Source organism: Xenopus laevis, chromosome 6S (genome assembly GCF_017654675.1).
Source record: "Xenopus laevis strain J_2021 chromosome 6S, Xenopus_laevis_v10.1, whole genome shotgun sequence".
In the NCBI taxonomy this organism is placed as follows: domain Eukaryota; kingdom Metazoa; phylum Chordata; class Amphibia; order Anura; family Pipidae; genus Xenopus; species Xenopus laevis.
In genome coordinates, this window is record NC_054382.1 from 9,219,739 (window position 1) to 9,236,803 (window position 17,065).

A 17,065-nucleotide genomic window follows, 5' to 3' on the forward strand; every position below is an offset into this window, starting at 1 on the left:
GGAGCTCTTAAAATACTTCCACTACCATCATGGAAGGCTCACTAGAATTGTTGAATTCTGTAAATCTCGATTGAGCGTTACTGAAGAGGCCCATTTAGTGCTCTATAACTCTATAAGAGCTTTTATTAGGTGGTGTTGGATCGCCAAAATGCATTCGACAAGCTGTATGTAGCCGCATGGTTCAAAATATTATGGGAAAAATCTGATGCATAAACTACATGTAAAACTTTCCATCCGACACAACTGTTGTATGTGAATTCTGCATCTTCATTCGACAATTTAAAAACTGATGGTATCGGAAAGACTTTTTCTCTCATTGAAATGTATTGACTGTCGGTTGTAAACGCATGAAGAAAAGTCTCCATCCAACTGTATATTGTAGCCTAGGGGGGATCAGATGTTGTAGCATCCTACAGAATTGTGTGGGGTTGTATGGAGGATCAGATAAAATCTGACCACAAAATCTGATGGAAAGCACTCGTGTAGTTTAGCCCTTAGAGGGGCTTCATAACTAAAAGTTGTGATGCCAGCGGACTTTTGGGCATTTCCCCTAGTGTTTAATTGCTGCTGTAATGTTGCCTAAATGTAGGGTACTAAACTGGGCAGACTTGGGAATTACACGTAGTGGAGATAAATGCCAAGTGGTTTTTGGATCTTCTCTAGAAGAAGTATGGAAATAATTGCTTCAGTTAAGAAGCTGGGGCTTCAAAGATCGGCGGCCCTGTTATAAAGCAATAGCCTATAACGAGGGAAGCAGCTACATCATTAATAAAATATTTATCCACACATAAAATTGTTCTAAGGGAAATTGTGTCACCCTTTCCACTCGAAATAAAACCTACAAGAACTGGCCTCCTCGGAACGGAGTGAGAATGGCTGCCGTTAAATGAGAAATCGGTTCCAGATTGACGTTGCCAACTACCAGTCTCGGAAAAATGTCACCTTGCCTCGTAATGTGCCAGTTCCTATAAAAGGTGAATAAATAATTGCGGTTTCCTTATTTTCCAGGCCAGTAACTATTTAGGACACCAAAGTCCACACAAGGCAGCCATTTTTTTTTTAAAGTTCTAAAGCCACAGTTAGTTCAGCAGTCCATTAGAAAACATCTTTACACATCGCAAACAAATCCTAAATGCCATTCTTAGTCACGTGAAAAGGGTTTATTTATTAAAAGGCTATTATGAGACGCCATTAAATAGGCTTTAACACGTTTATATCATCTGAAGCACTGCCCGAGGGCTGCTCTTATTAACACTCTGCTGATATTAATCAGACAAAGCAGAAAGTAGTGCGCTAGGGCGTTTGTGGGTCTTGGCTGGTTTTCATTGCTGCATCTAATGAACTGCAGCTTTTCTTTGCAGCACTTGATGGAACAGTTAAATGGAGAACATTTGGGCTTCAGTAAATGTTCTGCTTTTAGAAACCGCTGGATGACTCTGTCTGAGAATCCACAATCAGGTTACGGTGTCACCGTGGAGCTCTTATGTACTTGTTGTAACCCCTTACTGACTTGAGTGCCACTCCAGGGCGAACACCCACTCCTGTAATCCGCCGAGCTAGCCTTGTTCTTCTCCAAATGAGAATCGATTTACTGGAAACAAAGGTACATTAATAGCGCGGCCAACCTCTTCAGGTTCCCTCAGCAGCTTAATGGAAAAGTATGGAAGGAGAGTTGATTTTTCACAGCACTTCTCTCTCTCTTCTGTCAGGGCTAAGCAATACTATAGTCTGGTGTATCTTTACTTATGTGCCCACTTACATCCCCATCGTCCTAGTTTTCTCCGGTCCCCTGCTTCTGGCATTCTACCCTTTTTTAGTCATTATTCTCGGCTTCTGTCATCCCCCACAGCTTCACCTATGCCCAGTGTAAAAAAAAAAAAGTTCAAGTCTACATAAGAATCTGGCTAAAAATGGCATATGCTAAATTTATGGTACCAGCCCAAAGGTTCATCAACCCTAGAACAGGCCTTCAAAGTTGTCCACAGCAACTCCCCATCTTCTGATCTTGTTAGGACATCTTATGTGTGTCAGTGGCACTGCACATGCTCACTGTGCTTTGGGTTGCTGCTGAAAAGCTAAGCTTAAGGATCAACAAGATTCCTCCCAAACACTTAAAGGACCAGTAACATTAAAAAAAATCTGTTCAAAATTCGTTAGTATAGAACGAAAAATTAACACCAAGGCAAATAAAACTTTTGGGTTGCAAAGCCTTTATTAAGAGATAACTTACCAAAACTCCACTTCCTGTCCTCTTCTAAAACGGCGAAAGGGCGACCATCCATGCAGCGGTGTTCAACTTCTCCTCCCTGGCTATTCTCTCTGCAGCGCTTCCCCTATTCCCAGCAGTTGGACTTTGAATCCAGCCTTTTCTCGTCCGGCGAGGAAGAAGAAGAGGAGGGCAGCCTCTGCCTCTCCAGCGGCAAGTGTTGTCTGCAGGCGCACCGATCTGCTGAAGAATATCCCCAAGCGCATGGATCAGTGCGACGTGGAGGAGCTGCGCAAACACAAGGCTTTCCACGCGGCCCAGTACACAGCTCCTGCAAACCGTGGCATTCCGCTCCGCCTTTGAGCCGGGAGTGCTACCGGCTCGTAGCCCGCAATCGTAGCGCATCGATGGATAGCAAGTGGTTCGGCACTACTGGAATCTAAAATCGCCGCCTTCTCCTGCAGCAGCAGGGACTGCCAGCCCCAGGCACACTCAGGTGGGAACATCACGGGAACAAGGGGTTTGTCCATGCGCTTGTGCACTGTAGTCCTGGGGATATTCTTCAGCAGATCGGTGCGCCTGCAGACAACACTTGCCGCTGGAGAGGCAGAGGCTGCCCTCCTCCTCTTCTTCTTTTTCGCCGGACGAGGAAAGGCTGGAGTCAAAGTCCGACTGCTGGGAATAGGGGAAGCGCTGCAGAGCGGACCTCTGCCTCCTTCACATACTGTCACTAGAATAGCCAGGGAGGAGAAGTTGAACACCACTGCATGGATGGTTGCCCTTTCGCCGTTTTAGAAGAGGACAGGAAGTGGAGTTTTGGTAAGTTATCTCTTAATAAAGGCTTTGCAATTTAAAAGTTTAATTTGCCTTGATGTTTATTTTTCGTTCTATACTAACGAATTTTGAAAAAAAAATGTTTAATGTTACTGGTCCTTTAAGGTCTCATATTTCTAAAGCTAAAACAGAGAGTTCACTGCCCTAATGTTTGTACATTTTCCAAGCAACAGAGAATGCCACTATGCCCCCTTCAACCTGTTCTTATAAATTTCATGCAATGGGGGACACCAAGAAACCCCAACTCCAGGTTCCCACTAAAGGTGGCCATAGATGCAAAGATCCGCTCGTTTGGCGATGTTGCCAAACGAGCGGATCTTTCCCCGATATGCCATTAACAGGCATGGCTATATCGGGGGTAATCTGATTGTTCGGCCGTATGGCCGAACGATCAGATTACGATGTGCCATGAGCTCCGGCGGGATCGGTCGGGTAAAAATCAAACCTGACCGATCGACCAAACGACCGATCTCCGCCGGGCGAAAGATGTCGGCACACGCCACACACGATCCGAAAATCGTACGAATCCTCGATTTGTACGATCCGATCTGTGTGTCTATGGCTACCTTAAGGAACGCAAGTGACTTTGTATGGTCATTATTGATGCAATTTGCATTGGCACAATCAACAATGTAAAACTCTATGTAAGATTCATACCCGTAGTACTGGAGTATTTCATGCAAGTCAAAGCAATTACAATAATAGTCAGGGAAAAAACATGGCAATTTGCATCTGAATTTAGTTTATAGTAACAGAATTCTGTAGGATCAAGACTTACTATAATGTAGGGTCATTTCTTACCCAAGAAGCTGTTGGGCATTTCTGATGGTGGACATTGATGAAATTGACATAAGAACTACACTAAAAAGGGGGCATAATGCGCCATATTTACTATATACAAAATGCTTATGTTTCATGATTTTAATAGGGCAGTTCTTTTCCATAATTATAGGTTACAAATGCTGAATACCTGAGTGGTTGGTCATTTTTAAAAGCCTGGGGAAAAAATGCACATGGACAAGTCAACACTGACCAGCCTCTGGAAATTAGGGATAGCTGGTAAATATTGTTTTGCACACCCTGTCCCACCATGGTTCAGCGTTCTGCCATTTTCATACACTGTGATAGCCACAGGTAGTCACCCCATAAAAATGAAACACTGTGAGGCCCATTTATCAAGGTCGAATTCATGTGAATTTTTTAAAATTCTAAATATTCACAATGCAACTGGGAGGTTATTTAAGAAAAATTGAAAGGTTAATATTTGATAAAATGGTTATAACACGAAAATTCTATTCGTATAAACCAAATTTTTCTCCCGAAAAAAAAAACTTGAATGTCTGGAAGGCTATTAACAACTCCAAATGGCTCAACTGACCTCTGTCAATGACTTGTACATGAACTCGGCAGGATTTTGGTGGCAAATATTCGAATTAGGACTGTTTCAATGGTCGAGGTGTGATAAATTTTACATTCTAATTAACCTTCGAATAGGGGGATTAAAATTTTAATTTGAAACTCGAAAAACCCTTGATAAATCTGATAAAATGTAGAGGAAAACATTTTAGCCACAGATGAAGAGGTGCTGCTCTGAAGCAGAAGAAATCCAAGAGGGGAAGTTAACCTTAAAGGAGAAACAAACCCTTAATAAAAAAAGCCACTACCCCCCTATCCCACATAGACCCCCCTCCCTCCTCCCCAGTCTAGCTGCCCCAAGGGCAAATGCCCCTTACTCTTTACTTACCCCTCCGTGCAGATTCTGTCCAGCAGAGTTCACGGCAACCATCTTCTTCTCTTCGGTAATCTTCGGAATGAGACTGGCGAAGCGGCGCATGCGCAGCTGGAGTAATTTTCTGTCTTGTGACAACTGCGCATGCGCCAAAACTCAAGATAATTACCGATGCGGCTGAAGATGGCTGGCGTGAACTCCGCTGGACAGAATCTGCGTAAAGAGTTAGGGGCATTTGCCTGTGGGGGCAGCTAGGTGTGGGGGGGGGGAGGATGGAGGGGGGTCTTTGTAGGGTAGGGTTTTTTCCATTAAAGGAGAAGTCAACCTGTGGGGGAAAAAACCCTACCCCCCACCCCAGGTAGCCCTCCCTCCTCCCCCCAGGCTAACTACCCCATACTCAATACTTACCCCTCGGCGCAGATTCTGCCAGCGAAGTTCCACGCTTCCATCTTCCGGCTCCTCTGTAAGCGACTGGGAGATCTGTATTTCTGCCCATGCTCAGTTGGAGGAGTTTGTCGGTTTGTGACAACTGAAGTCGCGGAAGATGGACGTGTGGAACTTCGCTGGAAGACTCTGCGCCGAGGGGTAAGTGTGGAGTATGGGGCACCCCCGGGGGGGGGTAGTTAGCCTGGGGGGAGGAGGGAAGGCTACACAGTGGTAGGGTTTTTTCCCCACAGGTTGATTTCTCCTTTAAGGGTTTGTTTCTCCTTTAAAATAAACATCCTGCAATATGGAGTGAGTTTACCCATTTTGCAATTTATCTTTATATGATGTGGTTTTTAAATGATTTACCTTCTTAGGCTACCTTTCCACACTATGGAACGTGGGAACCTGGGATACCAAACAGACCGATTGTGAATTTAGATTTATTGATAGTTTCTACTATATGTATTACTTATACTTAAGCTGGGCTAATTAATATCCGCTCATTTGGTAAGTTCGCCAAACGAGCAGATCGTTAACCCTTTTGCCCACCAAATCATAGTGATAAATCAGGATGATCTCATTATTTGGCCACCGATCGGATCATACCTAGGGAGACATAATAAACCATGACAATGTGCTGATGCCTCTTCAAATAAGATTTTGTAGTCTGCCTAATAGATATCTGGGAGAGCCACAAACTTGGGCCAAGAAGATGTCTGTTTGGAGGGGACAAGTCAGCAGCCTTTATCAGACTGCATATGGCAGTTTTAGACCACTACCCAGCTGACAGTTAGCAACACTAAATCAGCCCTAGGAGAGAGAGTGAGTGTGTGTGTATATGTATGTAGCTTGCTTAAAATCCTGAAACACTATAAAATAAAATGGAATAAAATTCCAGGCTTTAATGATTTTTAATAAGGCAGATACATAATTTAAAGGGGTGGTTCACCTTTGAGGTAACTTTTAGTATGTTATAGAATGTCCAATTCCTAGAAATTAGTCTTCATTAGTTTTTATAGTGTTTGAGTAATTTCCCTTTTTCTTCTGACTCTTTCCAGCTTTCAAATGGGGGTCAATGACCCCATCTAAAAACAAATGCTCTGTAAGGCTCCACATTTATTGTTATTGCTACTTTTTATTACCCTCCTTTCTATTCAGGCCTCTCCTTTTCATATTCCAGTCTCTTCTTCAAATCAATGCATGGTTGCTAGCGGAATTTGGGCCCTAGCAGATTTTTTTTTCTGTGACAAATTGTATCAGAATATCCCTCTCTACATCATTCTAAAAGTTCATTTAAAGGTGAACAACCCCTTTAAGTTCTACTTCTAAAAGGACTTTCAGCTACAAAAGTAACAAGAGGAAACTCACAGATACTGTGAATAAAAGGCTAATAGAACACAGGACCATTTCTTTCTGCCACGGACAGAGCACCCCCGCTATGAACGAAAAGCACCGTGGCTCTAAATCAATCATCAGAGAAACTGAACCCCTGATTCTGCAATTCGAAAAGAACGTTTGACGCCATTTCTCGTTTTCAGATGGCAGGACATGATGGAATAGATCTGCTCGTTATTCCTTAGTTCTTTTGAAAAGAGAACCCGATGGGTTGCGACCTGCTGCCACAGTTTGCAAAGGTAAGGCTTGTAGTCCAAGCTGGAGCTGTTCTGCTTGACTGAACGTGAATGTCCTTCACCGCCCTCGTTTGGAGGCTTCTGCATGATGGCTTGGGTTGACGCAAACAGAACCAACTGGTATTCTTTCAGCAGTTTACTGAGCAGCTCGGTGCATTTCCGCAGGTTCATTTCTTGCCTCACAAAGGTCTCGCCTCCGTTATTCCTGTCTATCCAGTAAAAGGCGGATATGCTGTCTATGATCAAGAGGCAAAGAGACGGGTGACTACAAAACATGTTTTCGAGGGAATAGAGTGTCAGCAGCAGTTGGACGCTGCTATTGCAGTACACCAGGAAGAACCGGCCCAGGCACTGCTTTACAGCTTCTTCAGTATTCTCCGACAGCCGGTGCTCAAGTATAGTGACCAGGCGGAGCATATCGAAGTGATAGTCTGTGTCTATATAGATCACTTCCACCTGAAGACCGCCTTCCGACTTTGGCAGAATACAGCGTGCTATTAAATGGCAAAGCATCTCTGTCTTTCCTGTGCCTTCCGGGCCGTACAATTCAACAACTTCACCTGTGGAGGGATATATATATATATATAATATAAAAATACATCTTTTTTTTTTTTTTTTTTTTTTTATTACACCGCCTGCTTTACTTTCCATATATACTCAGTAAGTGCTCTGCAGTTATTACTTAAAGCAACAGTTCAGTGTACAAATAAAAACTGGGTAAATAGATAGGCTGTGCAAAATATAAAATGTTTCTAATATAGTTAGTTAGGCAAAAATGTAATGTATAAAGGCTGGAGTGACTGGATGTGTAACATAATAGCCAGAACACTACTTCCTGCTTTTCAGCTCTCTAACTCTGAGTTAGTCAGTGACTATAAGGGGGGCCACATAGGACATAACTGTTCAGTGAGTTGCAATTGATTAAGGATGCACCAAATCCACTATTTTGGATTCCTTTGTGAAAGATTCGGCCGAATTCCGAACCGAATCCGAATATGCAAATTAGGGTTGGGAAGGAAAAAACATCTTTTACTTCCTTGTTTTGTGACAAAAAGTCACTTGATTTCCCTCCCGCCCCTAACTTGAATATGCAAATTAGGATTCGGTTTGGCCAGGCAGAAGGATTCGGCTGAATACGAATCCTGCTGTAAAAGGCAGAATCCTGGATTCGGTGCAACCCTACTCAGCATTCAGCTCAGATTCAAAAGCAATAGTTATGGCCCATTTGCCCCCACTCAAGTCTCTGATTGGTTACTGCCTGGTAACCAATCAGTGGAAAGCAAGAGAGCTGCAAAGCAGGAAGTTTTGTTCCAGCCTTTATACATTACATTTTTGTAACTATATTAGAAATATGTTTTATTTTGCACAGCCTATCTATTTATCCAGTTTTCATACTGAACAATTCCTTTAAAGGACAAGAAAAGTCACTGGAGGTCCCCCAAATGAGTATAAATGCTTACCCCATAGCCCAGGCTGGTGGAGTGGAAGCCTTGTTATGGAGTAATGGATTAAAGTCACCTTCCCAGAGCCATTTTCTTTCTTTCTTTTTCTCTTTCTTACTCTCTATTTCTTTCTTTCTCCTTGAAGTCAGGTCCGGACTGAGAATGAAAATAGGCCCTGGCATTTCAGGTACACAGAGGCCCAATCAGCCCACACAGAGGCCCAAACTGCCATCATCAGCCCACTAAATACTGACTTTCTATGGCACCTTATAGCAGCCCCTCTGGCATTTGCCAGAACCCACAGATTGCCAGTCCAGGCCTGCTTGAAGTAACCAATAACGGCACATACCTGGTGTGGTGTGCGTCAGGGCGGGTGACCACCATGTTCCTCTTTGTTCCCATGAAACTTTTCCAAAGAGTTTGGGTCTGTGCCTGCACCAAGGCTTAGCTGGCACAAAGGATTGCTGATAACAAAGAGCAAGATGGCAGCTGTCTGTCCTGCCATAAACTATCCCGGTCAAGTGAAATTTTTTTTAAATAAGTGCATTGCTGGTCCAGAGTATGGGGTTAGCTACTAAATTAACTGGGGGTCCCTACAAACAATTACCCCTAAAACTGAATATTTCATTTACAGATTCCGCATTAAATGTGTCTCCAAACCCTACTTAGCAACTGTCATTTTGAATTAACAAAATCACTGATGTCAATTGTTCTCTCTTGTCCAAAAACTGAGGCTGAAATGCTTGCTTTGTCCTGTGCATGCACAAGCCTTCAGCACGGAGCACTTCAAATGCCCCACCCCAAATATGAAGGGGGCAGAATTCGAAACAAATCTGAGCCCAAGCTTCCAAAATGCAAAGTAACAAAAAAACTCATATCTGGGGGGAGATTTGCAGAGTTAATTTAAGTTTCTATGGGATCAGTGCCCATTGTGAATACTCTGTTATTATGAAGATACTGAGAATCTCGGCTGCTCTTTTCCTATTATTATTTTTTGCCTGGTATTGCTGTTTTTTATTGACTTCATCCATGCTTGTCTGTATCCAAAGCACCCTAAATTGTTATTGATCTCCTTCTTGCTTTCTAAAATGCAACCCCTGCGCCCCCGACGCTACACTTTATTCTCCCTATTGGAATATTGGGACTTGGCAATAGTTACCCTGTTTTATTATTCAAAATATACACATTGCCTCCCCTACAGAAAAGAAAGGGTTTCAACATGGGTTAAATGTGTTGTCCCAAATACAGCAGCCCCGTGTATACTACAGGAGATGAGCTGTTCTCAGGCCTTGACTGTACAGGCCTGGTAATTGCATAACAAAGTAGAAACATTTGCCATTTTTAGGTCATATTTTCTTTTGTTTCCCTTTAACAGCTGATTCATCTCTTCAAAACACAATGTGGGACATTCACTAAGACTCGTTATTGCGCCAGCGTCCGCTTCGCCAGCCGTATTTTCGCCAGCGCTACACAAATTCACTAAAATCCGAAGTTGCGCTCAGGGGAAGCATAAGGTTGCGAAGTTGCGCTAGCGTTAATTCACCAAGCAAAGCGAAGTTACGCTAGCGATGGTTAATTTGCATACGGCGCCAAATTGAAGTTACAATGGAGGTATATGTAGCAGCACTACACGAGCCTGGAAAACCTTCAAAACATCAAATAAAATCTTTATTTTGCCCTACACATGTGCCCACTGTATAGTTAAGTTGCCATGAGTTAGGAAATGTAGGGGGGAAGGAGGGGAGCCCCAAAAATTTTTTCGATCTTCTTCAGCCTATCACCCATAAAAAATGAAAAAAAGCCAGCGTTTTTTGGGACTTAGACAAATTTTTAACTTTTTTTGAAGCAATCCCTATCTACTCTATTGCACTTCGCCTGGTCTGAGGCGGCCAAGGAAGTCTGGCGTAAAAGGTAGGGTTCAGAATAATTTGCGCGTCAGTGAATTTGCGTCGTTACATCCGTTGCACAAATTCGCCAGGCGTAAGGGTGCGAAGTAACACTAGTGAATTTACGCCAGCGTCCGTTAGTGAATCGGCGAGTTAACGAAAATGCGCTACGTTGGTGCATTCACGCTAGCGTTAGGCACTTCATTGTTTAGTGAATTTGCCCCAATGGCAGATGGCCACTGGGAAAAAAGTAGCAAATTTTATCATGGGTGGGGGGGGGGGGTACGACCCAATATTTGAGCCTTCCCTTGGAACAACCCACAGACTACAGAAACGACCGTTTCCACTGACAACCTTGTGATGCCAGGGAGCTGCAGTTGTACAATGTGAAGAAGGCAGCAGCTTGCCCACAAATAATCAGCCTTGTGTGCTTACCATGAACTGGGCAGCCTTCATCAGCAAACAGCAGCGGCTCAAGGCCCTTCAGGGATGTGCGGCCTTCCAGTCGGGCCAGGAGCTTTGGGAGAGAAAAAACCTTATCTGTCAGTGTGTTGATCTGATGTGAAACATCTCAGCATCACTTTATACAGCGAGTTCACTTTAAAACGATCCTTTAAAGAGACACGGACACCAGAAATGAAACAATGTTTACAGCTATCATAGTATTGGCTGGCAAAACAGTCAGGTTTAGGAACATCAACTAAAAATTATTTACAAAAACAGACCTCTCAGCAAAAAAGGATCAACATGACCTATAGGTAAGTTTTAGGGGCAGATTTATCAAAGGTCAAGGTGAATTTTCGAATGAGAAAAATTCCAATTTCGAGCTACTTTTTGTGTACTTCGACTAGGGAATAGTCCAAATTCAATTTGAATTTGAAAATATAATCAAAAATGCGAAATTTATCATGTACTGTCTCTTTAAAAATCCGACCACCAAAAATTCGACCATTCACCAAACTAAAACCTTACAAATTGGTGTTTTAGCCTATGGGGGACTTCCTATGACCTATTTGGAGTCAATTGGTGGACTTTGAAAAATAGAAGTTTTTTTGGGAAAAACATCTAAACTAATTCGAATAAATTCGCTATTCCTTCGATTCGCATGATTTAAATTTGGCCGGACCTACTCGATCAAAAACAGACCTATTCGACCAAAGGAAAAACATAGACTTAATTTCGGTGGGTCTCGTTGAATTAGAATTTTGAAGTTTTAAATATACATAAATATGACCCTAATGCACATTCATATTTTAAAAGTCGTTATTTTAGCGTCAGTATCACTTTAACATGAGATAAGACAGTTGTATCAGAATCTGCAGTTGGTCATTTTTGAAATAGTTTTGGTTTTTGAATTAACATTTTTTGTTGCTCAGCGGTCAGGCTTGGTATCTAACATTGTGCTTGTCGCTAGTGTTTAAAGGAGAAGGAAAGCTACGGGAGCATTTTATTGCCAATAGATTAGCTGCAATAGTGCAAGTTATAACACTATATTTATTCTGTAGAACATTTTACCATACCTGAGTAAAAAGCTCTAGAAGCTCTGTTTGTTTAGAATAAGCTGCCATATTAGCTTGTTGTGACATCACTTCCTGTCTGAGTCTCTCCCTACTCACTCATAGCTCTGGGCTAAATTCCTCTCTCACTTCCACCGAGTCGCTGCTTACAGAGGGGAAGTTAGTAAAATATGGATTTTTTTCAACGAATGACAAGAATAGCCATAAGAATTTTAGTGATGTCTTCACTAAACAAGAAAACGCACCCCCCACTTTCGCTTTCTAAATTCCTCTCTCACTTCCTGGTTCCGCCGAGTCGCTGCTTACAGAGGGGAAGTTAGTAAAATATAGATTTTTTTCAATGAATGACAAGAATAGCCATAAGAATTTTATTGATGTCTTCACTAAACAAGAAAACTAACCTCCAACTTTCGCTTTCTAAAATCCTGTCTCACTTCCTGGTTCCGCCGAGTCGCTGCTTACATAGAGGAAGTTAGTAAAATATGGATTTTTTTCAACGAATGACAAGAATAGCCATAAGAATTTTAGTGATGTCTTCACTAAACAAGAAAACGCACCCCCCACTTTCGCTTTCTAAATTCCTCTCTCACTTCCTGGTTCCGCCGAGTCGCTGCTTACAGAGGGGAAGTTAGTAAAATATAGATTTTTTTCAATGAATGACAAGAATAGCCATAAGAATTTTATTGATGTCTTCACTAAACAAGAAAACTAACCTCCAACTTTCGCTTTCTAAAATCCTGTCTCACTTCCTGGTTCCGCCGAGTCGCTGCTTACATAGAGGAAGTTAGTAAAATATGGATTTTTTTCAATTAACGACAAGAATAGCCTTAACAATTTTAGTGATGTCTTCACTAAACAAAAAAACGAACCCCCCACTTTCACTTTCTAAATTCCTCTCTCAATTCCTGGTTCCGCCGAGTCGCTGCTTACAGAGGAGAAGTTAGTAAAATATGGACTTTTTTCAATGAATGACAAGAATAGCCAAAAGAATCTTAGTGATGTCTTCACTAAACAAGAAAACGACCCCCCCCCCAATTTGCTTTCTAAATTCCTGTCTCACTTCCTGGTTCCGCTGAGTCGCTGCTTACAGAGGGGAAGTTAGTAAAATATGGATTTTTTTCAACGAATGACAAGAATAGCCATAAGAATTTTAGTGATGTCTTCACTAAACAAGAAAACGCACCCCCCCCCACTTTTGCTTTCTAAATTCCTCTCTCACTTCCTGGTTCCACCAAGTCGCTGCTTACAGAGGGGAAGTTAGTAAAATATGGAGTGACAAGAATAGCCAGACTACATTTGTATATGTCAGGGAGAGAGTACATAGTGTCCTGCCAAGGGCCACAGCCTTTCTGAATTGCTAAGGGACCACCAGTTCTCTAACCAATTCCCATATCAGCCTTATTATTAGCTACAAATCTTTCCACTACAACAACCCTTTCCAGTCTGGTTCCTCACACACACACACACACACACTCTTTGGAGGCAGAGGGTGACTCCATTCCAGCGAATCCAGTCCCGAGACACTGGCTATTACCTGAGTGCCAGACTCCGCCTGATGGGAGCCATCGCTCATGCTGATCACGTGCCCCGCTCACGCGCGACTGAGGCTTCCCAGAAACGCAGCGCTCTCTTCCGGGGTTTGCGGTGACGTCACGGCGGGGGGGGCAGTCACGTGATCCCATCGGCAGCCTGGCCGACTGTCAGTGTCAAGTAAGGGCCTGAGGGGACAAGGGCGGGGATGTGACGTCGGATGTTTCTGTCAGACTCAGACCGGAAGTCAGGGGAAGGAGCGCGCTCCCTTCTCCTAAGCTGCTCTGCTTCCTTGTAGAGTGAAAGCGAAGGATGCCATAGTAACTACTGATAAACAAGTCGCGCATCTTTGCAGTTTGTAAAAAAACAAAAAGCATAAAACATAAGCAATGATCAATGTAGGATTACCACGTGTTCGGTTTTGACCCAAATAATTGTTTTTTCCGAGGCCTCTCTTTCTGCCTTGTGGAACCCCAACAATAATCTGCCCACTAGACAAAACGAGTCAACGTTTAGATAATATTTACCACCGTGAGTCTTTTTAACCACGTGGCTTAGTTATTGCTGAAAGTAAAAGCGAATCAGTTAAAGGGGAACGCCACAAAAACACAACTTGAGCTTTTTGAAAAGTAAACACAGTTTCAAGCAACTTTGCAATATACATCAATTTAAAAATATACAGACTTTCCATGGTTTTTAATGGTTTCTGACAGTTCCCTAAGCCCAGCCCCCTGCTGATCTGTCTGACTACTTTGCTAAACTGCCTGACTACTGTTACTTTGTATCAACAGCCATCTGTCCTCAGCCTGCATCCTCCCAACCCCACAATTCACTGTACGGAACGCATTTTAGGACATCCTGCAGCTAGGGTTGCCACCTTTTCTGCAAAAAAAGACCGGCCTTCCTATATATTTATCTTTATTCCCTATTAATAATATTGGGATCATATCACTGACCTTCCTATATATTTATCTTTATTCCCTATTAATAACATTGGGATCACTGACCTTCCTATATATTTATCTTTATTCCCTATTAATAACATTGGGATCACTGACCTTCCTATATATTTATCTTTATTCCCTATTAATAACATTGGGATCACTGACCTTCCTATATATTTATCTTTATTCCCTATTAATAACATTGGGATCACTGACCTTCCTATATATTTATCTTTATTCCCTATTAATAACATTGGGATCACTGACCTTCCTATATATTTATCTTTTTTCCCTATTAATAACATTGGGATCAACCATAATTTTTACCGACAGGCCGATAAAATACCAGCCTGGTGGCAACCCTAACTGCAGCGAAATACGTGTCCTTCATGCGATGTCCTATGCCTTAAGAATGGCGCATCGGTTGCTTTTACCGTCACTCATCGTCCAAATCTGCAGTCACACCTCCTTCCTGTACCCTCCCTTCTGAGCCATCAGTCATACGAACTCCGCCCTCAGTCCTCCATCCTCCGCCCTCTGCCTTCCGTCCTCAGTCCTCTTCCTTCCACCCTCCCTGCTCAGCCCTCCACCTTCTTTCTTCAGCACTCCCCCCTCAGAATTCTCTTTTCAGCCGACAGTCTTGTCCGTAAGTTTCTAAAGTGGTGAGCGAGGGCGGAAGGAAGAGAACTGAGGGCGGAAGGCAGAGGACTGATAGCGGAAGGCAGAGGACTGAGGGTGGAGGATGGAGGGCGGAGGATGGAGGGCTGAGGGTGGAAGGTTGAGGGCAGAAGGCTGAGGGCGGAGTTAGTATGACTGACAGCTGAGAAGGGAGGGTAGAGGACGGAGGTGTGACTGCAGATTTGGACGATGATTGACGGTAAAGCAACCGATGCGGCATTCCGAAGGCATAGGACATTGCATGAAGGTCCAGTGACTTTAATGCATTTGGACCAAACCTTTGCGTGTCTCTCGTGTCAAAATTGTCGCTCTTCTGAATAATCTTGATGCCCATTGACTTCAATGTGTTTCGTGAATTTTTTCGGGAGTTTCGTGAATTTCTCAGCGCAGCAAAACGGGACAGATTCGCCCATCACTAGTCAGAATCAGTAGTGCAGAGAATAGCTAAGAACCGACAGCCATTAAATGGCTATACTAACTTTTAAACGTATTTAATGATATTGGAAAGCTGCTTAGAATGACACAGACATTTATTTTGCAAAATGGTATGTTTGGCTTTACTTCCTCTTTACAGCACTACCATTGGCTGGGGGAATTTGCCAGACTGTACCATTCACTTGCTTTAGTTGATGGTTGTGCACATCCTTGATCCAAGCTGCCCGCTTGAGTCCGTTTTTACAGACATTAGTCATTTCTGCACCATGAGTCATGTGCATTCAGTTCACATTTGCTGTAGCAGATCTCCGGCTACACATTTCTGCTGCTAGAGAGTGCGGGGGCTCAGAGCACCACAGGGAACTTATGACAGATGTGGATTCTGTGGGTGGTTACACTGTCCAGGACACGTTACATATGCTGCGTGTGTGTGCGTGTTTCACCCTGGGCGACATGAGTTCAAATGTGTGAATACATATTTTCCATTTTGTTGCTTATATATTCTGAGTAATAGAATATATATATATATATATATATATATATATATATATATATATATATATATATATATATATATATACTGTATGTATAGAATGCACTGCACTCTACTGTTCTATTCTGTGCTCTGGATTGATGTCTTCAGCAAGTCATTGATTCCTACCAGTGAATGTTAGTTCTGTGTAACGTTTCCATTTAAGGGAAAGATGACAGTAAGGTTGTGAGCTAAGTATACCCCTAGGCTAATGCCACATGGGGGCAGGGTTGCCAAGTTGGCGATTTTCCAGGCTACTAATTTAAAGCAAACAGTTGTGAGTTTTCTCCAAAAGTAAAGACCAAAAATCAAAAAATGTATTAGGAGATACAGGTGGCCACCTAACGCGTTTTGTACCTAATGGGGCACTTACTCATAGGATTGTTCATCTGGATGAAAATTCGCCTGGCGATAGGGCGTGAAACTGTGATAGCGATGGACTCTTTCGCTAGCGAATTGTCCTCTATGCCTGTTAGTAAATTGGCGATCTCCCTGTAGATGGGATTTCTGGCAAATTTTCACTAGCGACGGACATTTAGCCCTTTAGTAGATCTGCCCCTACATATGCACATTTGTGAAAAAACAACTATCATCCTCCCAGATCAGGTTTCCATGAGGTTTTGGACCACACCCCTGCCCTCCCAGTTAGGTCCATGGCCATGCCCTTGGTGCTGACAATTTAGAAGACATGTTTTTAGCATTGCCAATGTAAAGTTAACATTTCCTTTTGTGGGAAAGTAAAAGCAGGAGACTTGGCAGCTGCCATGGTGATAGGGGAGTAGAGACAAACTCATGTTGATTCTTTAAACTTCCGACATATCTTGGTAAAGGAAGGACAGACCTGGCCAAGAGTCATTATGCTTTCCTGCATATTATTCTAATGCAGGGGTCTCCAACCTTTTTTTTATCCATGAGCCACATTCAAATGTAAAAAGAGTTGGGGGTCCAACACAACCATGAACAAAGTCCCTGGGTACCAAATAAGGACTGTGATTGGCTATTGGTAGCCCCTATGTGGACTGGCAGCCTACAAGAGCCTCTGTTTGGCAGTACATCTGTTTTTTTTACAACCAAAACTTGTCTCCAAGCCTGGAATTCAAAAATAAGCCCCTGCTTTGAGGTCACTGGGAGCAACATCTATGGGGTTAGAGAGAAACATCGTGTTTATGAGCCACTGGTTGGGGATCACTGCTCTAAAGACTATAATGTCTTGGTATCACTTGGGTTTTCATATAATTAGCAGGTAAATCACAATCTTTCCAGCTGTCCCTATTA

The 17,065-nt window shown here is 42.8% G+C and overlaps 1 protein-coding gene across 1 annotated transcript; it reads right to left on the reverse strand.

Moving 5' to 3' along the window:
- Positions 1-6,281: 6,281 nt before the first annotated feature.
- xrcc2.S (X-ray repair complementing defective repair in Chinese hamster cells 2 S homeolog) lies at positions 6,282-13,374 on the reverse strand. The gene is made up of 3 exons (XM_041567351.1): positions 13,206-13,374; positions 10,590-10,671; positions 6,282-7,386 (listed from the first exon to the last, which is right to left on the reverse strand). The coding sequence occupies exons 1-3, from the start codon at positions 13,242-13,244 to the stop codon at positions 6,668-6,670; spliced, it is 840 nt and encodes a 279-aa protein (XP_041423285.1). The 5' UTR covers positions 13,245-13,374; the 3' UTR covers positions 6,282-6,667.
- Positions 13,375-17,065: the final 3,691 nt, after the last annotated feature.